Source organism: Lampetra fluviatilis, chromosome 45 (genome assembly GCF_964198595.1).
Source record: "Lampetra fluviatilis chromosome 45, kcLamFluv1.1, whole genome shotgun sequence".
NCBI lineage: Eukaryota > Metazoa > Chordata > Hyperoartia > Petromyzontiformes > Petromyzontidae > Lampetra > Lampetra fluviatilis.
This window is the reverse complement of record NC_136319.1, coordinates 6131349-6153060: the sequence shown is the minus strand read 5'-3', so window position 1 is coordinate 6153060 and position 21712 is coordinate 6131349. Positions and strand designations below refer to the sequence as shown.

General features: G+C 44.6%; 2 protein-coding genes across 2 annotated transcripts in view; one reads left to right on the top strand and one right to left on the bottom strand.

Annotated features, from left to right (window-relative positions):
* LOC144947438 (zinc-binding protein A33-like) overlaps positions 1-21712 on the bottom strand; it is a 374175-nt gene that overhangs the window by 49145 nt on the left and 303318 nt on the right.
* Positions 5187-21712, top strand: part of LOC144947490 (E3 ubiquitin-protein ligase TRIM11-like) — an 85828-nt gene continuing 69302 nt past the window's right edge. Inside the window, exons 1-5 of the mRNA XM_078876716.1 lie at positions 5187-5744; positions 6212-6307; positions 13931-14164; positions 15024-15046; positions 15371-15474. Of these exons, the coding sequence (XP_078732842.1) occupies positions 5187-5744; positions 6212-6307; positions 13931-14164; positions 15024-15046; positions 15371-15474 (1015 nt within the window). The remainder of the gene's footprint in view (positions 5745-6211; positions 6308-13930; positions 14165-15023; positions 15047-15370; positions 15475-21712) is intronic.

Sequence of the window (21712 nt, the reverse complement as noted above, 5' to 3'; positions counted from 1 at the left end):
ACTGATACAAATACTCACCACTCACCATCTACACACGACAAGCCAGCCGGTATCCACAAATATTACTCACCACTCACCATCCACACACACTACTCACCACTGGCCATACACACACATTACTCACCACTCACCATCCACACACACACTACTCACCATCCACACACTACTCACCACTCACCATACACACATTACTCACCACTCACCATACACACACACTACTCACCACTGACCATACACACACATTACTCACCACTCACCATCCACACACATTACTCACCACTCACCATCCACACACACTACTCACCACACACACACTACTCACCAGCCGCCATTAACCAGAGAGAACATCTCCCTCAGGAATAAACCCGTTTCGCAGATATTCTGATGGAGATAATGAGACCAAGAAAGAACTGCAAAGTGTAAAAACAAATCCTTGCAGAAGGAAGAGGCAATTACAGAAACGAGAAAAAGGCAGCTCCAACCAACTCGCCTTCGCCTTAAATTGACTTTTTCGATTTAAAGCTTTCGTGACTGCAGGGATTCATCTTCTTGGTTCTTTCGGTAAAGTCACGTAGAAGGGAAGTAATAAAATAATAAAAAATAAAAATAATTATTTTATTATGTTTTATTTTTATTATTTTTTGGTTCTTTCGGTAAAGTCACGTAGAAGGGAAGTAATAAAATAATAAAAATAAAACATAATTATTTTATTATGTTTTATTAACCAATAAATTAAATGGACTTGCTCCTCGCTACATTCATGATCTCCTTCAGCCACGAATATTCCATCAAGATCGTCAAGATCCTCAGCTTGTGCATTCCTCACTGTCCCACCGTCTCCAGGCTACACACGTGGAGGTGCGTTGGCAATTATGGCACCTACACTCTGCAACTCGTTGCCCTTCGAGGTCAAGGGGACTTCCGAGACACTGCTCATCTTCACATCTCCACTGCTCATCTTCACATCTCCACTAAAGCCGTCTCTGTGTAAAATGACTTTCTCCCTTTAGTGATGTTCAAATCTCCTTCTCACTTCTTTCCTTAAGTGATGTTCACTATTTTCTGACTTACCATGCATAGCACCCCGAAAGCGATTGTTTAACGGCGCTTTGTACATGTTAATTATTATATTACCATTACTGAATGATTATGTAATCAGTAGAAATGTATTATTTAAATATTAAAATACTATTCTTGCATTATTAGCGTCAAAGTATTATAGCACAACCATTTATTTATTATGTAATTATTATTTAGGAGTCAGTATTTCACAGTTATTTAATTATAATAAAGTTAATAATACATACAAAATTGCTAAATCATTATTTTATTATCCATTTCCAATCACATAATAATTAAATTATTATAATAACATTATACAACTATACTTCTTAAATTATTATTATTACTCGACGGTCACGCCAGTTGGTTCAGGGCACGGGGTCGGCAACCTGCAGCTCCGTAGCAGCGTGCGGCTCTTTGAGGGACGGCTGCTTCGTGAGACGTTTTTATTTATCACGCACCACCACCAGCACCGTCTCTCGTACTCACACCACGTTATTATTTATCACGCACCACCACCACCATCGTCTCTCGTACTCACACCACGTTCTTATTTATCACGCACCACCACCACCACCGTCTCTCGTACTCACACCACGTTTTTATTTATCACGGACCACCACCACCACCACCGTCTCTCGTACTCACACCACATTCTTATTTATCAAGGACCACCACCACCACCGTCTCTCGTACTCACACCACGTTCTTATTTATCAAGGACCAACACCACCACCGTCTCTCGTACTCACACCTCGTTTTTATTTATCACGCACCTCCACCACTGTCTCTCGTACTCACACCACGTTCTTATTTATCAAGGACCAGCACCACCGTCTCTCGTACTCACACCACATTCTTATTTATCAAGGACCACCACCACCGTCTCTCGTACTCACACCATGTTGCATTGCGGCTCTTGAAATAATAACTTATCGAATTGTAAAAAATAAGAAAAAATGTCTCTCCTTGTTGTTTTGGTTTCTGAACCCCCTGGTTTAGTGGAATCTTTTCTTGTTAAACCTTGAATACGAACTGACAGCTGTGTGGTTTGCTGGGCAAAACGCACAGCCTCACCCTCGCCGGAATGTTTTTTTTTATTATTGTTACACGCTTTTATTTAACTCACTGTTGTTGTTGTCGTATCCTCAAATCTTGTAACTCAATTTTAACCCACTTTCCAATGTGGTATCGACTGCAAACTTGGTAAACTTACGTCATACTGATGACAATACTATACTCTATAAAAAATATGAAAAAAATATTTTTAAACAATCTTTTTTATATGTTATATTTCGGCTTGGGTCTTATTGTCCACGCTCAACTGACGTTGGCTGTAAATCACCACGGTCCCTTACGTTGTGGCAAGCTTCGGGGCCACTTCCTGGAGTCGTCGAGTTCTGCCATTCCGAGTATGGTACAATTTCGATTTAAAGCTTTCGTGACTGCAGGGATTCAACTTCTTGGTTCTTTCGCTAAAGTCACGTAGAAGGGAAGTAATAAAATAATAAAAATGAAACATAATAAATTAATAAAATTTAAACATAATTAAATAATAAAAATAAAACATAATAAAATAATAAAAATAAAACATAACATTTCGATTTAAAGCTTTCGTGACTGCAGGGATTCATCTTCTTGGTTCTTTCGGTAAAGTCACGTAGAAGGGAAGTAATTAAATAATAAAAATAAAACATTACAAAACAGCGTCAGACACTGTCGCCTCGGCTGCTTGCGTTGTGGCCGAAACGTCGTGAGAATTATTTCGTAATGTTTAATTTTTATTATTTTATTACTTCCCTTCTACGTGACTTTACCGAAAGAACCAAGAAGAGTATGGTACATTTCATTAAAGCGTGTTAAAAAAAATATTTTTTAATATTACTTATTTTGTTTACGTGACAAACCTTACTCATTGGTTGTGTCGGGTGGTGGCGGGTTTAACGACACTTATAATTACGCGATCTACCCCAAAAACACGTTTTATAGATAATATTGGTCGCGATAGCCTACTTATAATTTTTAATCTTTAATAAAAATTTACACGGTGAGGTTTACAGTGGAAAAACACAGCCTCACCCAAGCGGGTGTAACCAGTCTATCGGACAAACCATCACTGTTTTCATGGTTACTGTGCGGTTTTTGTAAAATATTTCAATGCGACTCTTTAACCCTGACACTGTGTGTGTGAATGTGACGCCACGTCTACACAGGTGAGTGCGGGCTGCCGCGTGCGACATTCCAGGGCGCGTCTCGTGGTGTTTATAATTTAGCTGCAGGTGAAGTCAGCTCGTTTCCTTGTTCGTTGTCGCTGCTCTGTGATATTTTTTTTTACATCTCGCTGCGGTGGCTACGAGATGTTAACTACCTCGCCTGGTATACAGGAGGTCGTCGGTTCGATCCAGACCCTGACACCTGTACATGTACTTGGAGTTCGCTTGTCTCTCTCCCCGTGGTCGCGTGCATTTTTCTCCGGATCCTCCGATTATTCCCTTCACACTTAGAAAAGTGCGTTTAGAGTGTTTGGCTGCTAGAAATGTCCACGTAATAAGCCACGTCGTTGAGCTATCAATTGTGGCCAGGTCGCTTCTGAAAAGAGCTATAAACCTCAGTGGGCCTTACCTGGTAAAATATATTTCGATTTAAAGCTTTCGTGACTGCAGGGATTCATCTTCTTGGTTATTTCGGTAAAGTCACGTAGAAGGGAAGTAATAAAATAATAAAAATAAAACATAATAAAACAATTCTCACGACGTTTCGGCCACAACGCAAGCAGCCGTCCTCAGGCGCCTGAGGACGGCTGCTTGCGTTGTGGCCGAAACGTCGTGAGAATTGTTTTATTATGTTTTATTTTTATTATTTTATTACTTCCCTTCTACGTGACTTTACCGAAAGAACCAAGAAGATGGTAAAATATAATTAAATAGTTTTTGATAGAATCGGCCAAACTCGGCGAGTGCAGGATGTAATATATTCAAATTAACAATAGGTGATGAATATATATTGTTTAGGTTATGAAGATTCAAATACTCGATATTTTTACACATAATAGGAAAATGGACGGTAAAAGTCGTACAGATAATGACCTTAAATGAACCACGATGTTTGTTTAGCCAGGGGCTGTTCGCTGTTGTAATGCGTGAGGCCACCCACCCAGGGACCCAACCACTCAACCGCACGCCCCTCCCAGCCACCCTTCCTCCAGCACTCCCTCACCGCCTGCTCGCCCACCCTCACGCCATCCTCCTGCCCATCTGTCTCCCCTCTCACCAAATAACGCTCCGACTTACTCAACCACCACCACCCACTCACTCGCACCTTCGATTAGCACGAATGGCTACGTACGCTGCGAAATAAGTTCAACATAATACTCACCCACACACCCACTCACCCACACACCTTCGATTAGCACGGTTGACTACGTACGGTGAAAAAGAAGTTCAACATACACCATCCACCCAGAATAAAACGGTGTCGTGGGAATTAAAAAACTAAAAAATGATTGACAAATGAACAGAGGATGCATGAAGCCAGTAGTTAAAATATTAGTTGATAAAGGTGGAAGACGATTACAGACTGCGAACTTTAAAAAGGCCTTGCAAGAAAAAAATGGATAAAGACACAGATGGAAAAAAACAAGTTCACCTTTACATCAGAATGTTTGTACAAGGTGCGGTTCCATTGTGCAATGCACACAGCCTGACCTAGCCGGTCAATCAGCCTGTGGGACAAACCATTATCGCTGTGTCCCGGGTGGCTGCTGCTGGGTTTTGTTTGTACAAATATTATATCACTTGAGACCGGTCAAAGCTATGTATGTTTGTTGGACTTCTTCCACACCGTACGTAGCCAACCGTGATAATTGGAAGTGCAGGGGAAGGACAACAAACTAAACACAAAAGTCAGTTTTAGCTATTACACAGTGCGTGACTGTAACGCCACGTCTACACAGGTGAGCCCAGCCGCCGTGTGGAACATTCCAGGGCGTGTCTCGAGGTATTTATAACTTAACTGCAGGTGAAGTCGGTTCATTTCCTTGTTCGTCTCCGCTGTGTGAGCTGCTGCTGAGATAGCTCCCTCTGTGAGCCGCGGCGAGCGACTGAGTCCGAGTGAAGCCATGGGCCATGGCGAGCGCGTCTCCCAGTGATTGTGTAGACAGTGAGCTGAGCTGCCCCATCTGCCTGCGCACGTTTGACTGCCCCTCCACGCTGAGCTGCGGACACTCGTTCTGCCTCCGGTGTCTGGACGGTGTCTGGGAGAGAGCGAGCAGCTTCAGCTGCCCGCAGTGCCGAGCGGCCTTCCCTGAGCGGCCCCAGATGAAGAGGAACGTGGCGCTCGCCAACCTGGTGGACCAGCTCAGAGTTGGAAAGAGGATGGCCGGAGTTGTCTTCTGTGACGGCTGTGGTGATGGGGAGACTCCTGCAGTGAAGACCTGCCTCAGGTGTGAGATGTCCCTGTGTGAGTCCCACCTGAAGCCTCACATGATTAACCCCAAGTTGAAGGACCATGTCCTAGTAGCTCCCATTGTCAGCCTGGAGGAAAGAAGATGCAAGAAGCACAAAGAGGAGCTCAAATTCTACTGCAAGCAGGACGCGAGCCTGGTGTGCATTGCCTGTACCATTACCGGAGAACATAGAGGGCATGATGTCGACACACTGGAGGATGAGCATGAGACACGGAAGGTGAGTACCTCTGTGTGAGAATGGGATCGCTTCAGTTCAAGGTAGCCATTCGGTGTTGGCAGGGAAAGGAAGGGACAGGAGTTTTGAGTGCAGGAGGAGGATGGTGGGTCGAGGCTTTTTGAGTGAGGCGTGCTGAAGGAAGGCCGTGTTTGGAAGTTGCTCGTGAAGTGAAGAGCCATTGTGTTGAACGATCATGTCCCTGTCCCCTGCTGTGGCCTCTACAACACCTGGACACGAGCTGACAAATTCGCAACTTCCACATCGCATTAAAGAAAACATGAAGTTATTATTCTCTCTTCATTGTGCCTTCTTGCTTACAGACTGTTAAGTCAGTCCAGGCTGACTTTTGTGGCACTCTTCTGGTGGGCAATTCTAGAGCTGTCACTGTGGAGGGCTCTGTGTGGAGTGGGGCTGAGAGGGAGCCGCTCAAGGAGTGGAGTCTCCTCTGGTGACTTCGTCTCTTACAGAGTAGAGTCGGAGAAGAGACGCGAGCGGTGGATGAGAAGAGGAAGAAAGCGGAGGCATCTGTGGGACAGATGAAGGCCACTCGCAAAGACGTGCAGGTACGACGTCTGGGCTCTGTGACCTCGTTGCCTCCACCCTGCGTAAAGTCTGTGACTCTCTCTATGAGGACAACTCCTTAGATTCAAGTGAGCCTTCAGTATCATTGGAAATAGCAATACATTATTTATATTGCTGCTTGAATGTGGATTTAAAAATGCAACGTTTATAACACACGTTTATTTTTAGTACCACTGCAAAGCTGTATACGGGATAACTCGAATGACTTTTTATGGGTTTGATAAAATAAAAGTGCATTGGAGTAAAAACTAACACTTAAAAGAAGTAAAGATTGTGATAAAATTTCATAGAAAATCTTAGCTCTTTAATTCTAGAACACAAGAGTTGACTTGAAGATATATGACAGGGAACGCAGGGAAAACTGTTTCATCACACACCCAAGTATACAATAGACAATTCATACGTAATGGAATGTTAAAACTTGTTTTACTTGCATTTCAGTTTGCATTCATTGTGATGTATTAATGACTGAATCTTGGTGTTGTGCATATAAGGCAGGGGTGGGGAACGTCCGGCCCGCGGGCCGCATAAAACTCGCGAAATCATTTGGCAGTTGCAGCCATCACATTAGGGGTGAGTTAATTAAATGTTTTGACCAAATATAACGGGATAATCTTTAAGTTGATACTTTTGCATGGCCGGCGAATGATGTTATAAATGTCCAATGGCCCTTGGCAGAAAAAATGTTCCCCACTCCTGGTATAAGGCAACCGATAATGATGCAATTGCGTATACTTTTAACATTTCTGCAAGGAATGGGTTTGAGCCTATTTGTTATCAACTGCATGGATTTACATTCTAACTAAATATATGACCTAGAATAGGGCATATCCTCATATAGAGAACTGGACGCCTTTGACCAGTGTTGCTTGCGACGGAGACTTCACATTCACTGCGAATGTATCTCAAATACCGGAGTCCATCGATGAACAGCATGCCAGTTGCTGTCTGAAGCAGTCACAGCCAGAAGGATCTGGCTCTGTGGACACATTGCAGGGCTGACGCATTGGATGATCCCACCAGAGCACTGTGTGCAATCATTGATGGCCTTACTCAGGATTGGAGGTGGCCCAGGGGCAGGCCGAGGCTGACCTGAACGCGCACGATTGAGGCCGATCTCAGGCATCGTAATCTAGGCGGCCTGCACTCAGCATGGTGTGGAACCCAGGACAGAGTTGCCTGGCAATGTGTCATGAGCATTGCTACACCCCGGCCTGCTAAAGATTGATTTATATCCTCCATCAAGTCACCTTGTGATGGTAATAATAATTTACACCAGGTTAACACTTAGGCTTTTGCGACTATTATTATCCAAATTAGAGTTTTTTTTGGAGTTAGATCGTGACAATATGAATGTGTCATTAAACCCACCACCACCCAACACAGCCAATTGGTAAGGTTTGTCACATAAACAAAACATGCCAATTAGATATTACTAGTTCAGCAAACCGGTGTGTTGGAGAGGAAACCCACAACATTTACAATTTGAGTATGACATTTCACCGGTAATTGCAACCAGCTTCATCAGGCCACAGCGAGAATTGTTCTTAAATAAAGAAATAAATGCGATGTCATCACTTGTGAGCCAATCAGGTTCGGAGACCAGGGGATGGGGGAGGGGTTCGTGTATTTATATAAATTACAATTGATATCTACTATTGGTTGGGTTATTCACAGTTAATCAACACACAAGATATATATCATGTATGTACATTGTGCATTTGTAGTTTCAATGATTCGGAGACAAGGTTTGTAGGAGGCACCTTTTGTTTATCAACTTCCACAGTTTTGTCCACACACTCTCCACAGTTGCTTAGCCTACCCTGTACACAACACTAACGGTCAAACACTGACCATGCCGATTGAGCCAACAACTTTTAGCAGCGCAATATCTAGTGAAGACGGCAGTGATGACGGCAACGAATTGACAGCAACAACGAGACAAGTCCACTCCCAGAACCGGCAGCCCCGAGACCCCACTCTCGGCTCCTTTTATGTTCTCAGAGCGGCCTGGCTCCGCCCTGACCGCACCTCCCTTCTCAAACCTGCTAGCAGGTTCCAGGGGCGTCCAGATGGGGTCCTCCATGACCCTTGCCTGAGTTCTTTCTCTCTGCCAACACACCGTGCACACCCTCATCGGCGTGTGTACTGTTTGTCCACCTCAGTTTCCGCCGCTGTCCACCAGCCGGCACTATTACACTACACATGCACTAAAAAGCACTCTTATGGATAAATTATACCCTTTGTTAAACCAGTGTAACATTGAGGCCTTGCCACAACCTTCATGCTAGCAGATTGCTTAACAATACATTACCGTGCTGGTCAATGTGGGTTGGTGAAGACAGCCCAGCACCCATTCATAAATGACTCACCACACAGTTTGATGACCACCACACCACCACTGCCCTGCCTGGTGAACATCATCATGACGATTCATGGGCAGATAGCCCGTAGTAGGTGTCTACTGTCCATGTCGTCATTGGTTTCCACTTTCCTCTCTCTGTCTTATCAATATGCTCTAGTAGTGCCACATCTTTCTGGTACCAATCTTTAATGTCAATCCATTCTCTGTGAGGTCTAACTCTCTTTCCGGTTCCTTCCATATTTCTGAACAACAAAATAGTTTTCATTTGCCTGTTGTTTTCCATACTACATATGTGTAGTGCCAGTTTCCTTATCATTGCTGCATCATCAGGTCTTCTTCTGTGTGCCATATTTTTCTTACTTCTACATTGGTCACTCTTTGGGTTCAGCTTAGATGCAGTATCCTTCTATAGCAATACATTTCGAGTACCAATATCTTATGTCTGTCAATATTTGTTAATGTCCAAGTCTCGCAAGCATACAAAGCTGTATTGAACACACATGTTCTTATGATGTTCAGTTTGTTCTTGTAGCTGATTTTCTTGCTTCTCCAGATGTTATTAAATCCTGCCATTAATCATTTTGCCTTTGCGATTCTCGCTCTTATTGCGTCTTTAGTGTAGTCATTGTCCCATGTCAGTAGATGTCCCAAGGAATACAAGTTCCTTTACATTCACAATCTTGCTGCTTTGTATTATTGCTTCTTTCTCAATGTATCCCTTCAGAACACCACTGTCTTTGCCTTTTCTTTTCCACGTTAATCCTCAGTCTTGCATCCTTTCCTAACTTATTGAGCGTATGAACACTTTTCTGCAGGACTATGCATCTTATTTTCCATTAGATCTATGTCGTCCACGAATCTTTATTCTGTCTCCTTGCATATATATATTACCCGTGCTATTTTCCTGAATGGCATCTATCACTCTTTCGAAGTGTAGTGTCATAGGTCTCTTCTTCCTTCTTGTTGGAGGCTTGTGTGTGTGTGCGGGTGGCATGCGTCGCACACACTCAGTCAGAGACGGGGTAGTCGCAAGAGGCACCGTCCTCCCCTTTTATTGTTGTTGTGTTCATGCCACCAACTCCGGCTCCCTCTCTCACGACCATGCTGCCGCATGACCCGGCCCAGACACGACCCTGCCGCATTGCACCGATGGCGTCGATCGAGACAGCAAACTACTGTCCGGCCGCGCAATGCCCAAGTGAAGGCGGTAGCGACGACGAAGAGACGAGTCCACTCCCAGAACCGGCATCCTGGAGCTCTCGCTCTCTGCTGCTTATATTCCCCTCAGCGCGGCTTGGCTCCGCCCTAGCCACGCCTCCCTTCTCGAACCCACCAGAGGGTTCTTGGGGCTTCCCCACGAGGTCTACCGTGACCCTTGCCCCAGTTCCTCCACCCTACCGACACACACGCATATGTAGGACTCGTACTCGGCTGTCTTTCTGTTCTCTTTATTTTCCGCTTAAGAGTCCACCTCCACCGCGCCACCGCTCCGCGTCTCTCCGTGCCCTCACTCCGCTCCGCGTCGCTCCGTGCCCTCACTCCGCTCCGCGTCTCTCCGCGTCTCTCTCTCGCCGCGCCGCGTCTCCTCCGCGTCTCTCTCTCGCCGCGCCGCGTCTCCTCCGCGTCTCTCTCGCTAGGTCTGTCGACTCTACTGCTATTCTACACTGCATCCTTCAGATGCATGGCTACCCCTGTTCGCACACTGCATTCTCGCTATCACTGTCTCTCTATCTCCACTCCGTCTGTCGCTGCTAACCCACTCTTTCTCTGCTCTACTACCGTCACCGCCTGCTCTGCGATTCCCTGGGCACCGTCGCTGCAGCTCCATCCAAGACGCCGACCAGAAGACCCCCTCTCGCTGTCGCGTTGTGGTTTATATCCCCATACCAATTAATCCCCATTAATTATCTCAACCCCCCGCTTATTACTCGCCCCCTGGCCCCCGGTCTCACGTGACCTTGTTTTTGCCGCCAGCGCGATGCCAGCTAATACCCAATTACCCTCTTAGCCAATCGCTGGCCTGTGTCCCCCCGGCTACCCCGAACACCTGTCTCAACACTTAACGACCCCCTCACCTAATCCCACAACAACAACCCTGTCCTCACATACCCCCCACTGTACTCTGCTCGCTCGCATAGCAACAGTGGAAGAGAATATGTGGCGCACTATAACTCAAGTCCTACACATATATGCTCAATGGCGTGTGTGCTAACGGCCCACTTACAGTTGCAGCTGCTGTACAAGAGTCAGCACTATGGCACTCTACTATTAGAGGTAAAGGGGATATAGCAACACCAGTTACGTCAACAGGAATACCAGCAAAACTATTAGCTGGAGGCTGATCTGCTCATTCAGTCTCTAAAATCCCTTTGAAAATAACTGCAACATTGACTTGCAATATAAAGCCAAACACGAAGCCACAAATATAGTTCAATAGAAACGAATTGTCTGAGATGAAGCACACACGTATGTCAGGCTGTTGATATATTATTGGATGATCGAACAGTAAAATGTAAATCATATGGAGGCACGTCCTACCAGTTACTTTACGTGGTTCACGGCCTCTTACTGTTGCAAGTTGTATAAAGAAGCATCGTTTCTGGGGAGAATTACAGGTGCTGAAGCTGAAACAGAATTTGCGAGCTCTGGAAAGTGAAATGGAACTTGTGGAATAGCTTCTGGACGTTGTTGATGGAAAAACAGACGATACAGCAACATTATCCTCACACCGCTATCCAGAAAATCAAGATACATTTGCGCAACTATACGGTGACATTTACTTTTCTACGATTTACTCCTGAACAGCTTAAATGAAGCGCAATACTGAATGTTACAAATGCAGACTTTTTTATCGCAACAATGGAGCTGAGTGCTTTTCTAGTGCGTGGATACTATTGTGAGTGATGATACTGCTGATCAACTTGCAATCCCGGAAGAATTGTTAAAGTCTTACTCCAACCGGAATGCCTCCTCATGAACTGAAACTTAAAGTAGGAGCCGTTATCATGCTCCTTAGAAAATTAATGTCATTGTGAGGACTACTTAATGGTACAAGACTTACTCTTACTCAAATACAAACTTGCATAATCGAAGCAAAAATGATCGGTGGAGCAACCTCTGACAGGATACTTATTCCATTAGACACGAAATTAACATTCAGTTTCATACGCTAACAATTCCCCATAGGATTGGCTTTTTTATTTACAATCAATAAGTCACAATGTCAAACGTTTGATAAAAAATGCATTTACTTACCTAAGTCTGTTTTTAGTCAAGGACAATTCTATCTTTTCTAGATTTGAAGTTTTCGTGACTGAAAGGGTCCATACTCTTTGGCTTTGTCGATAAAGTCACGTAGGTAAAAAATAAAATTAAAATAAATTAAATCACGACGTTTTGGAGGCAGCACAAGCTTCCGTCTTCAGGTGGCAACGTCACAGCAAAATTACTGTATCAAGTGAAGTGATACAGTAATTTTGCTGTGATGGTGCCACCTGAAGACGGAAGCTTGTGTTGCCTCCGAAACGTCGTGATTTAATTTCTTTTTATTTTTTACCTACGTGACTTTACCGAAAAAACCAAAGAGTATACAGTTATATCTAGCTCGATCAAGAGTCATATCGTGTGATTCACTTAATTTAGTGTCGGAAAAAAAACCCAGAATATGGCAATTGTGTATTTATATCAATCTTTGTTGAAAAATATGAGTAACAAAAATGCGTGACTGTTTAATAAAGATCTGCTACATCGGTGAATGTTTCACCAGGTACAGCTGGTATCGTATAAAGCTCTTACGAGTGAGAACACGCAGCAGTGCTGGCTTAGGAAACGTACCCAACCCCTAATCACTCGCTCAGCCAATGAGAGCGACGCATGCTGAGCCAACCAGAACCCCACCCCCCATGATTCTATTACGATTTTTATAAAAAAAACAATCCATTGTTTTTTTTTATATTAGCGAGGTGAGAACTCACTGCCATGGTAGGAGGAGTACAGTATTATGCACAGCATGTCATACTTAATGAGGTTATTATAATTATTTTTTATTCATTAAATAATTTTTACCATCTGTATTATTGGTGCTTTTACCTATACTCCAATGAAGCCCTAATATATATTGGTCATCCGAAAGCAATAACGCTGACGGGAACACATCCTGATATATACAATAGTATAATAACCCATTTTTGCGCTGATTCGATAAGCACTCACTTCTTCAGGAAGCATACTGAGCGTTTAGCGAGGTCTGCCAGTACTGATAAAATAATTCGGTCCCAAAAGGCCATGGGGCAAATAGATTGTGTACAAAATACGTTTAATGACTAATCTATGCAGAAGGTGAATCATGTGCTTATCTTTACCGAAAGAACCAAGAACATGTGCTTATCTGTTTTGGTAAATAATTTACAGATCCTCACCAATACACTTCTGGACGAAGGTTCCACAACATCGTGTTGATCATTGAGGCTAGTTGGCCATACTTAGTTGCATGGGTCAGTGCAGGTTTGTGAAGGTAGAGTCCAGCACTGGTTCATATCTCAATCATTACGCAGCCCTCTAATCGTGTTGGAAGCAGGGGAGGGAGCCCAGCCTAGGCTGAGGCAAGGACACGCCAGTAACGTGGGGTAGTAACAGCAGCGTGGAAGGACGCGTCGCAAAACCTAGTTTTAATTTCTGGTAATTTTAGAGAGAACAGGGAGGTACTTATTGAGGTTGCGACTGGGAATTTGCAGAGTTAGGAGGTCCTTACATACTTGGCGGATTTGTTTTAAAGGAATCTTAAGATGAAGACAGCCCTGTGGTGGTCTCTAAACATATCCAGGGGAGATAAATTGGAGGTGATACAGAGGTTGCAATAATGTGTTGATATGGAGGCATCAAGGTCAAAGTGGGCAGCCAGGTGGTATAATGGAACAAGAGGCTAGGCGGTCAATGATTTCACAGGAGTCAACGATGGGGAGGATGGCAGCTTGGACTACATGAAGATGGAGCCGAGGTGAGACAATGTCTATTTATATAGAGGATTTTGTTTATTAAATCTTACTGGCGATGTTATCAATGTGACGGGCAAGATAACACCTAGATACCTGAAGTTATCGACCTGTTCAATGAGATGCGAGTCCAAAGACATAATGTGGCAGCAGGGAAAAATAGGTTTCGAGAAACTGGAAAACAATGTGACTTTGGTCTTAGCAGCATGGAATATTAATTTATAGAATCCATCACACGCCCTTTGCAGGATTCCATGCTCCAGACCAAGGCTGGCATCTCAGGCGAGTTCACCCGCATGAGGACGATGCTGGATGAGGACGAGAGGGCGGCTCTGGATCACGTGGATGTGAAGGGGCACGAGCTGCTGTCCCAGATCGAGGAGAACATTGCTCATTACGAGCACGAGATCAGCGAGCTCCAGGCAGCAGCCACACGCCTGCGCGCTCTGCAGGAGGAGAGGGACTCGCTCACGTTCCTGCAGGTAGAGCACTCACGGAGCCAGGGCGAGTGCCCCAGTTCACGTATATTCGTTGCGTTTGTAAACTTGGCAGATGCGTTGCAACACAAAACACAAGATAACGCCACTTCCATTGTCAAGACAACATATAGCCCATGGGTTCTGAAAGTAAATGTAGAGTCAAGTTCACCAACTTTGTATATTGTAATAAAAATATGAACTACCGCTGAATTTCAAAAGAATAAATATACGATTAACACACAAATCCCTTGAGTTAATTGGTTGGTAATCTATGCAGGCATTGGCATAAAAAATTGTAACCTCATCAACCTCTAATTTACATCAGATTGAGGCCACTTGACACTAAATTGAAATGATAAATTTTACCAAATGTATACCAACCATTAGTAATGCTGATAACGGAAAGGGATTTTAACATCAGGAAAGCCAGAATGAGTTATATTTCAGCACTGACATCTTATGAGTCTTAGAAAGTTTAAACCAATCCCGAAATTGCCTGCCTCAACAAATGTTAACCCTGCTAAACTATGGACTTTGGCAACGTAACACTCTAGGTGTAATTCACTCTCGCAGTGGATCATTATTTTAAATGTTGGTTCACAATCACTGCAACTCGATGTCAAGTGCCACAGACACCTTGCCATAATATCGGACACCAAGTGGCAACAATTTTAGAGGCCACACCTTGCTGATGAGAATAATTGAGTCATAACGAGTCCATGGCTTTGTCTTGATTACAACGAACGACACTGGGATATGCAAATGGATTAGCGCAGCCCAGCTCATCGCGTCTACCAATCATCGTCTGGTTAACGTAGCTGGAGGTGAACTGACTCGCGCCCCCTGTGTCTGACTCCTGCAGGTTCACCTGGAAGAGACAAACCGGTATGGACTCATGAACTCGCACAAATAAACACACGGAGTGACGCCTTGTGTGGAATATGGGCTGTGTGATGATAATGTGTGATGATGATGATGTATGATGATCATGCTGTGTGATGATGTTGTGTTATGTTGTGTGATGATGTGTGGCATGATGCTGTGTGAAATGATGCTGTGTAAGACAAGGGTTGTGTGCTGTGATGCTGTGCGCAATGTTGCCGTGTGTGATGATGCCGTGCGTGATGATGCTGTGAATGATGATGCTGTGTGTAATGATGCTGTGTAAGACACGGGCTGTGTGTGTCACTGCTGGTTCTGGTCTCACAGGAGAGACGCTCAAAAGGGAGCTCCACCCTCATTTCTCGACGAAGAAGACATCGCCACGATCAGCGCCCTGCAGGGAGCTGTGGTCAACCTGCTGGCATTCATGTGTGAGTTCCACGGACTCTTGACAAGTGTGCATGTCTGTTATTGTACATGTAATTGTGTCTTGTGTGTATGTTGCGGAGCGGTGGCATAGAGGTTAGCATGCTACAATATGAACCTAGCGACACAAATTCCATTCCCGTTCACAGCCCACACCAGTGACGATTTTCTAAACCGGTCATGGTCCTCCCCTAGGTCGACTCAGCCTCATGACTACCTGGTGTAGTGTGTTAAAACCGCCACTAGGGAGACAAAGGCGGCCTGACGTGGTGCTGGCCACCCACCCCCTCGTGTTCCATACCGGCCTTAAAGTGCCACTCGCTAACAATACTTGCCCCTCCAGCCTGTTTGTCTGTTTGTGTGCGAATGTCTACATGAGCGAGAGTGAGTATGGATGTGCAATGATGATGGGATGCTCTGAGCACTGAGCTACAAACATGGTCACCTACACGTGACTCACGGCCATGGCTATCATCAATGGTGAGTGGATTCAGAACCAATTCTGAGCCTCTCCCAGATGAACCCTTGGCTTAAACGAGTACCGGGTACATCCTGTAACCATCAGCACTGCGGACACAAAATCGGCCTGCAGAATTCATATGGTGAAATAGCTTTTATAACTACATCAATATAAATTTTAATAATGTTGTGGCTTGGCTCTCCAACACACCGGCGTGCTGTACTAGTGACGAATTGGCACGTTCTGTTTACGTGACAACCCTTACTAGTTGTCTGTGTCGGGTGTTGGCGGGTTTAACGACGCATTTATATATTTACGCGATCTAACCCCAAAAAACCTCTATTATGGATTATATAAACTTAGGGTTGATTGGTAATGCCCAAGGATCATACATCCAGACTAAGACACGTTGAAGATGTTTAGGCTTCATGTCAACAGCTTGATGCTCAGTCAAACTAAGGCATTTTTAGGATCCTTATGTTCCCCAGTTCATGGCTGAGGCTCACAGAGCGAGACTAAGGCATAATCTTGGTCAACCTTGTCTATCACTACACTGCACGTGCAAACATCAACTTTATGACTGTAATGTATTCATTAGACAATAATATATAGCACACACACGAGTGTATTTCACTATTACATAAGCTCCATTGATATTACACGCGTGTATTATCCAGTAAGGATGCTGTTGGCCAAAGTAACCATTGTAGCAGATGAACCTACGAGTATAAGTCTTCTCTGTAATGGATGTCATCATCAGACTCGAGCCAGACTACATCACCGTAGTGATGCGTAGAATTCATTGTTAATGATGTAGGCTCATATCCAGACTAAGGCAGCCTAAGGATTCTCATTATTCATTCATAATGCTTGAGGCTGCTATATCCCTACTAAGGCACCTTAAGGATTATTGGGGTTCTATGTAAATACCCGAGGCTCACAGAGCCGGACTAGGCTATCGTTGTGACCACGTGCATCACTGTGCAAACAGATACATTGCTATTGCCCATGTATTGCAATACCTCTACGCTCACATACAGCACACACACGAGTGTAAAGGAGTATTACATGAGCTATATTAACCCTACACGTGTGTATCATTGAGTGAGGATGCTATTGCTATTCTGCGTGTGAGTGTTTTACACAGATACACTATGGCTGATATTCTTAGGATTCATTTTTAGTGCTTGAGGCAGCGTGATACAGACTCAGACACAGTTAGGATTCTTAGGGTTCCGTGTTAAAGTCTGAAGCTCTCAGCATCAACGGCATTGAGTCTTTGACACACACAAGCTATGGCTGATATTATTAAGATTCATTACACTGTGTAATTAAAAAAATGTCCCTGGGCAGTAAGTGTTATTTTCTAATTGCGTATGCCTCAAAAGTACACAAAATGGCTATTATTTCCCACAAACTTTGCTTTTGTGACCAAGACAGTGATATTTTGAAATTTACAAATTTTCAATGGGAATTCCAGATAGATTCAGTGCTGAGTAGTAACTTGTAGTAACTTCTAGAACATTCAAGAACTTTCCAGTTATAAAAAAGTAGTATAAATACAGGACCCTTAAGCCCACCAGTTCAGTTTACAGTGGTACCTCGGTATGCGTCGTTAATTCGTTCCAGAAGGTAGGACTTATACCGAAAATGACGTAAACCAAGCAAATTTTTCCTATAAGAAATAAAGGAAAAGGAAATAATTCGTTCCAGAGTATAAGAAATTATATTTAATATGGCATAATATACATTAAGGGGGTTGTATAAAATAAGAATTAGACTTAACGTATTACTAAAATGCATACATAAATTCAAATAAATGCACACACGAGTGTACATCACTACACTATCATACACACACACACACGAGTGTACATCACTGCACTATCACACACGCAGTGTACATCACTACACTATCACACACACACACACGAGTGTACATCACTACACTAGCACACACACACACACGCGAGTGTACATCACTACACTATCACACACACGAGTGTACATCACTACACTATCACACACACGAGTGTACATCACTACACTATCACAAACACACACACGAGTGTACATCACTACACTATCACACACACACACACGAGTGTACATCACTACACTATCACACACACAGTGTACATCACTACACTATCACACACATACACGAGTGTACATCACTACACTATCACACACACAGTGTACATCACTACACTATCACACACACACACACACACGAGTGTACATCACTACACTATCACACACACACACACGAGTGTACATCACTACACTATCACACACACAGTGTACATCACTACACTATCACACACACACACGAGTGTACATCACTACACTAGCACACACACACACGCGAGTGTACATCACTACACTATCACACACACGAGTGTACATCACTACACTATCACACACACACACACACGAGTGTACATCACTACACTATCACACACACAAGTGTACATCACTACACTATCACAAACACACGAGTGTACATCACTACACTAATACACACACAGTGACACACACGAGTGTACATCACTACATTATCACACACACGAGTGTACATCACTACACTATCACAAACACACACACGAGTGTACATCACTACACTATCTCACACACACACACACGAGTGTACATCACTACACTATCACACACACACACGAGTGTACATCACTACACTATCACACACACACACACAAGAGTGTACATCACTATACTATCACACAAACGAGTGTACATCACTACACTATCACACACACACACGAGTGTACATCACTACACTATCACACACACACAAGAGTGTACATCACTACACTATCACACACACACACACACACGAGTGTACATCACCACACTATCACACACACTAGTGTACATCACTACACTATCACACACACACACACACGAGTGTACATCACTACACTATTACACACACACACGAGTGTACATCACTACACTATTACACACACACACACACGAGTGTACATCACTACACTATTACACACACACACACACACGAGTGTACATCACTACACTATCACACACACACACACACACGAGTGAACATCACTACACTATCACACACACACACACGAGTGTACATCACTACACTATCACACACACACACACACGAGTGTACATCACTACACTATCACACACACACACACACGAGTGTACATCACTACACTATCACACACACACACACACGAGTGAACATCACTACACTATCACACACACACACACACGAGTGAACATCACTACACTATCACACACACACACGAGTGAACATCACTACACTATCACACACACACGAGTGAACATTACTACACTATCACACACACACGAGTGTACATCACTACACTATCACACACACACACGAGTGTACATCACTACACTATCACACACACGAGTGTACATCACTACACTATCACACACGAGTGTACATCACCACACTATCACACACACACACGAGTGAACATCACTACACTATCACACACACACGAGTGTACATCACTACACTATCACACACACACACACGAGTGTACATCACTACACTATTACACACACACACGAGTGTACATCACTACACTAACACACACACACACGAGTGTACATCACTACACAATCACACACACGAGTGTACATCACTACACTATCACACACACACACACGAGTACATCACTACACTATCACACACACACGAGTGTACATCACTACACTATCACACACACACACACGAGTGTACATCACTACACTATCTCACACACACACACGAGTGTACATCACTACACTATCACACACACACACGAGTGTACATCACTACACTATCACACACACACACGAGTGTACATCACTACACTATCACACACACACACACACGAGTGTACATCACTACACTATTACACACACACACACACACGAGTGTACATCACTGCACTATTACACACACACACACACACGAGTGTACATCACTACACTATGACATACACACACGAGTGTACATCACTACACTATCTCACACACACGAGTGTACATCACTACACTATCACACACGAGTGTACATCACTACACCATCACACACACACAGTGTACATCACTACACTATCACACACACGAGTGTACATCACTACACTATCACACACACACACGAGTGTACATCACTACACTATCACACACACACGAGTGTACATCACTACACTATCACACACACGAGTGGACATCACTACACTATCACACACACAGTGAACATCACTACACCATCACACACACACGAGTGTACATCACTACACTATCACACACACACAGTGTACATCACTACACTATCACACACACGAGTGGACATCACTACACTATCACACACACGAGTGTACATCACTACGCTATCACACACACACACGAGTGTACATCACTACACTATCACACACACACGAGTGTACATCACTACACTATCACACACACACGAGTGTACATCACTACACTATCACACACACACGAGTGTACATCACTACACCATCACACACACACACGAGTGTACATCACTACACTATCACACACACACACGAGTGTACATCACTACACTATCACACACACACATGAGTGTACATCACTACACTATCACACACACACACACGAGTGTACATCACTACACTATCACACACACACACACGAGTGTACATCACTACACTATCACACACACACACACACACACACGAGTGTACATCACTACACTATCACACACACGAGTGTACATTACTACACTATCACACACACCCACGAGTGTACATCACTACACTCACACACACACGAGTGTACATCACTACACTATTGTAATGCGGGCGTAAGCGACCTTCCGGATGTGACGTCACGGGGAGGTGGAGTCATGTGACGTGGGAGGAAGGTTCAGGTCCTTAAGCGGTGAAACCGGAAGGAGAAGGGAGTTCGTGGGAGACTGGAAAATGGTGAGGCCACGCAGGGCGAACCAAGGAGGGGTGGCACCGTCGGCCAGCGGTGGCCAAACCCGGAGACAGTAGTGGGCTACTGGAGGGGGTGAAGCTGCAGCGAGTACAGCCAGGGAGGCTGTGTAAGGGAGGCAGCGGTGAGGCTGCCAGGAGCTACGGGAGCGACAGAGAGAGACAGCAACGAGGCTGTCAGAGTCTACGGGAGTGACCCAGAGAGGAGGCTGCAGCGAGTACAGCCGGAGGGGCTGCGTGAGGGTAACAGCAGCGAGGCTGCTAAGGAGCTACGGGAGCGACGGAGACCAACAGCGGGGCTGTTGGCGGTGACGGGAGCGACAGCGGAGTCGGCACCGTGTGGAAGGAACCAAATAAAGGACAGCCGTGTGGGAAACAGAAACCGAACCAAATAAAGGACACCAAGCCAGATATCGTGGTCAAGTCTTTTATTACACTGGTGTCAGAAGTGGAACGGCATGTCGAAGCAAGTAAGAAAGAAAATTATTCCGGCGCAAGCATCGGCTTCTTCGTCCGACGACGAAGACCTCCCTCGAACGATGGATTCTGCTGGGGTGGTGGAGGAGAGCCCTGCTGAAGCGAGCGCGGGGTATGGAGTTGATGTCGCCGCGGGAGCGGGCCCGCCAACATCATCGGACGCTGATCCACGATGGCAGCAGATGGCGGAGCAACTGGAGGCACTCAATGACGTCCTGGCGCAGCTGTGTCATCTCGTCACGCCAAGGACGATGACGGAGGAAGCAGAAGGTGGTCCACGGGCCGCCACGTTGTCTGCCCTGCCGCCGCCATTAGCCA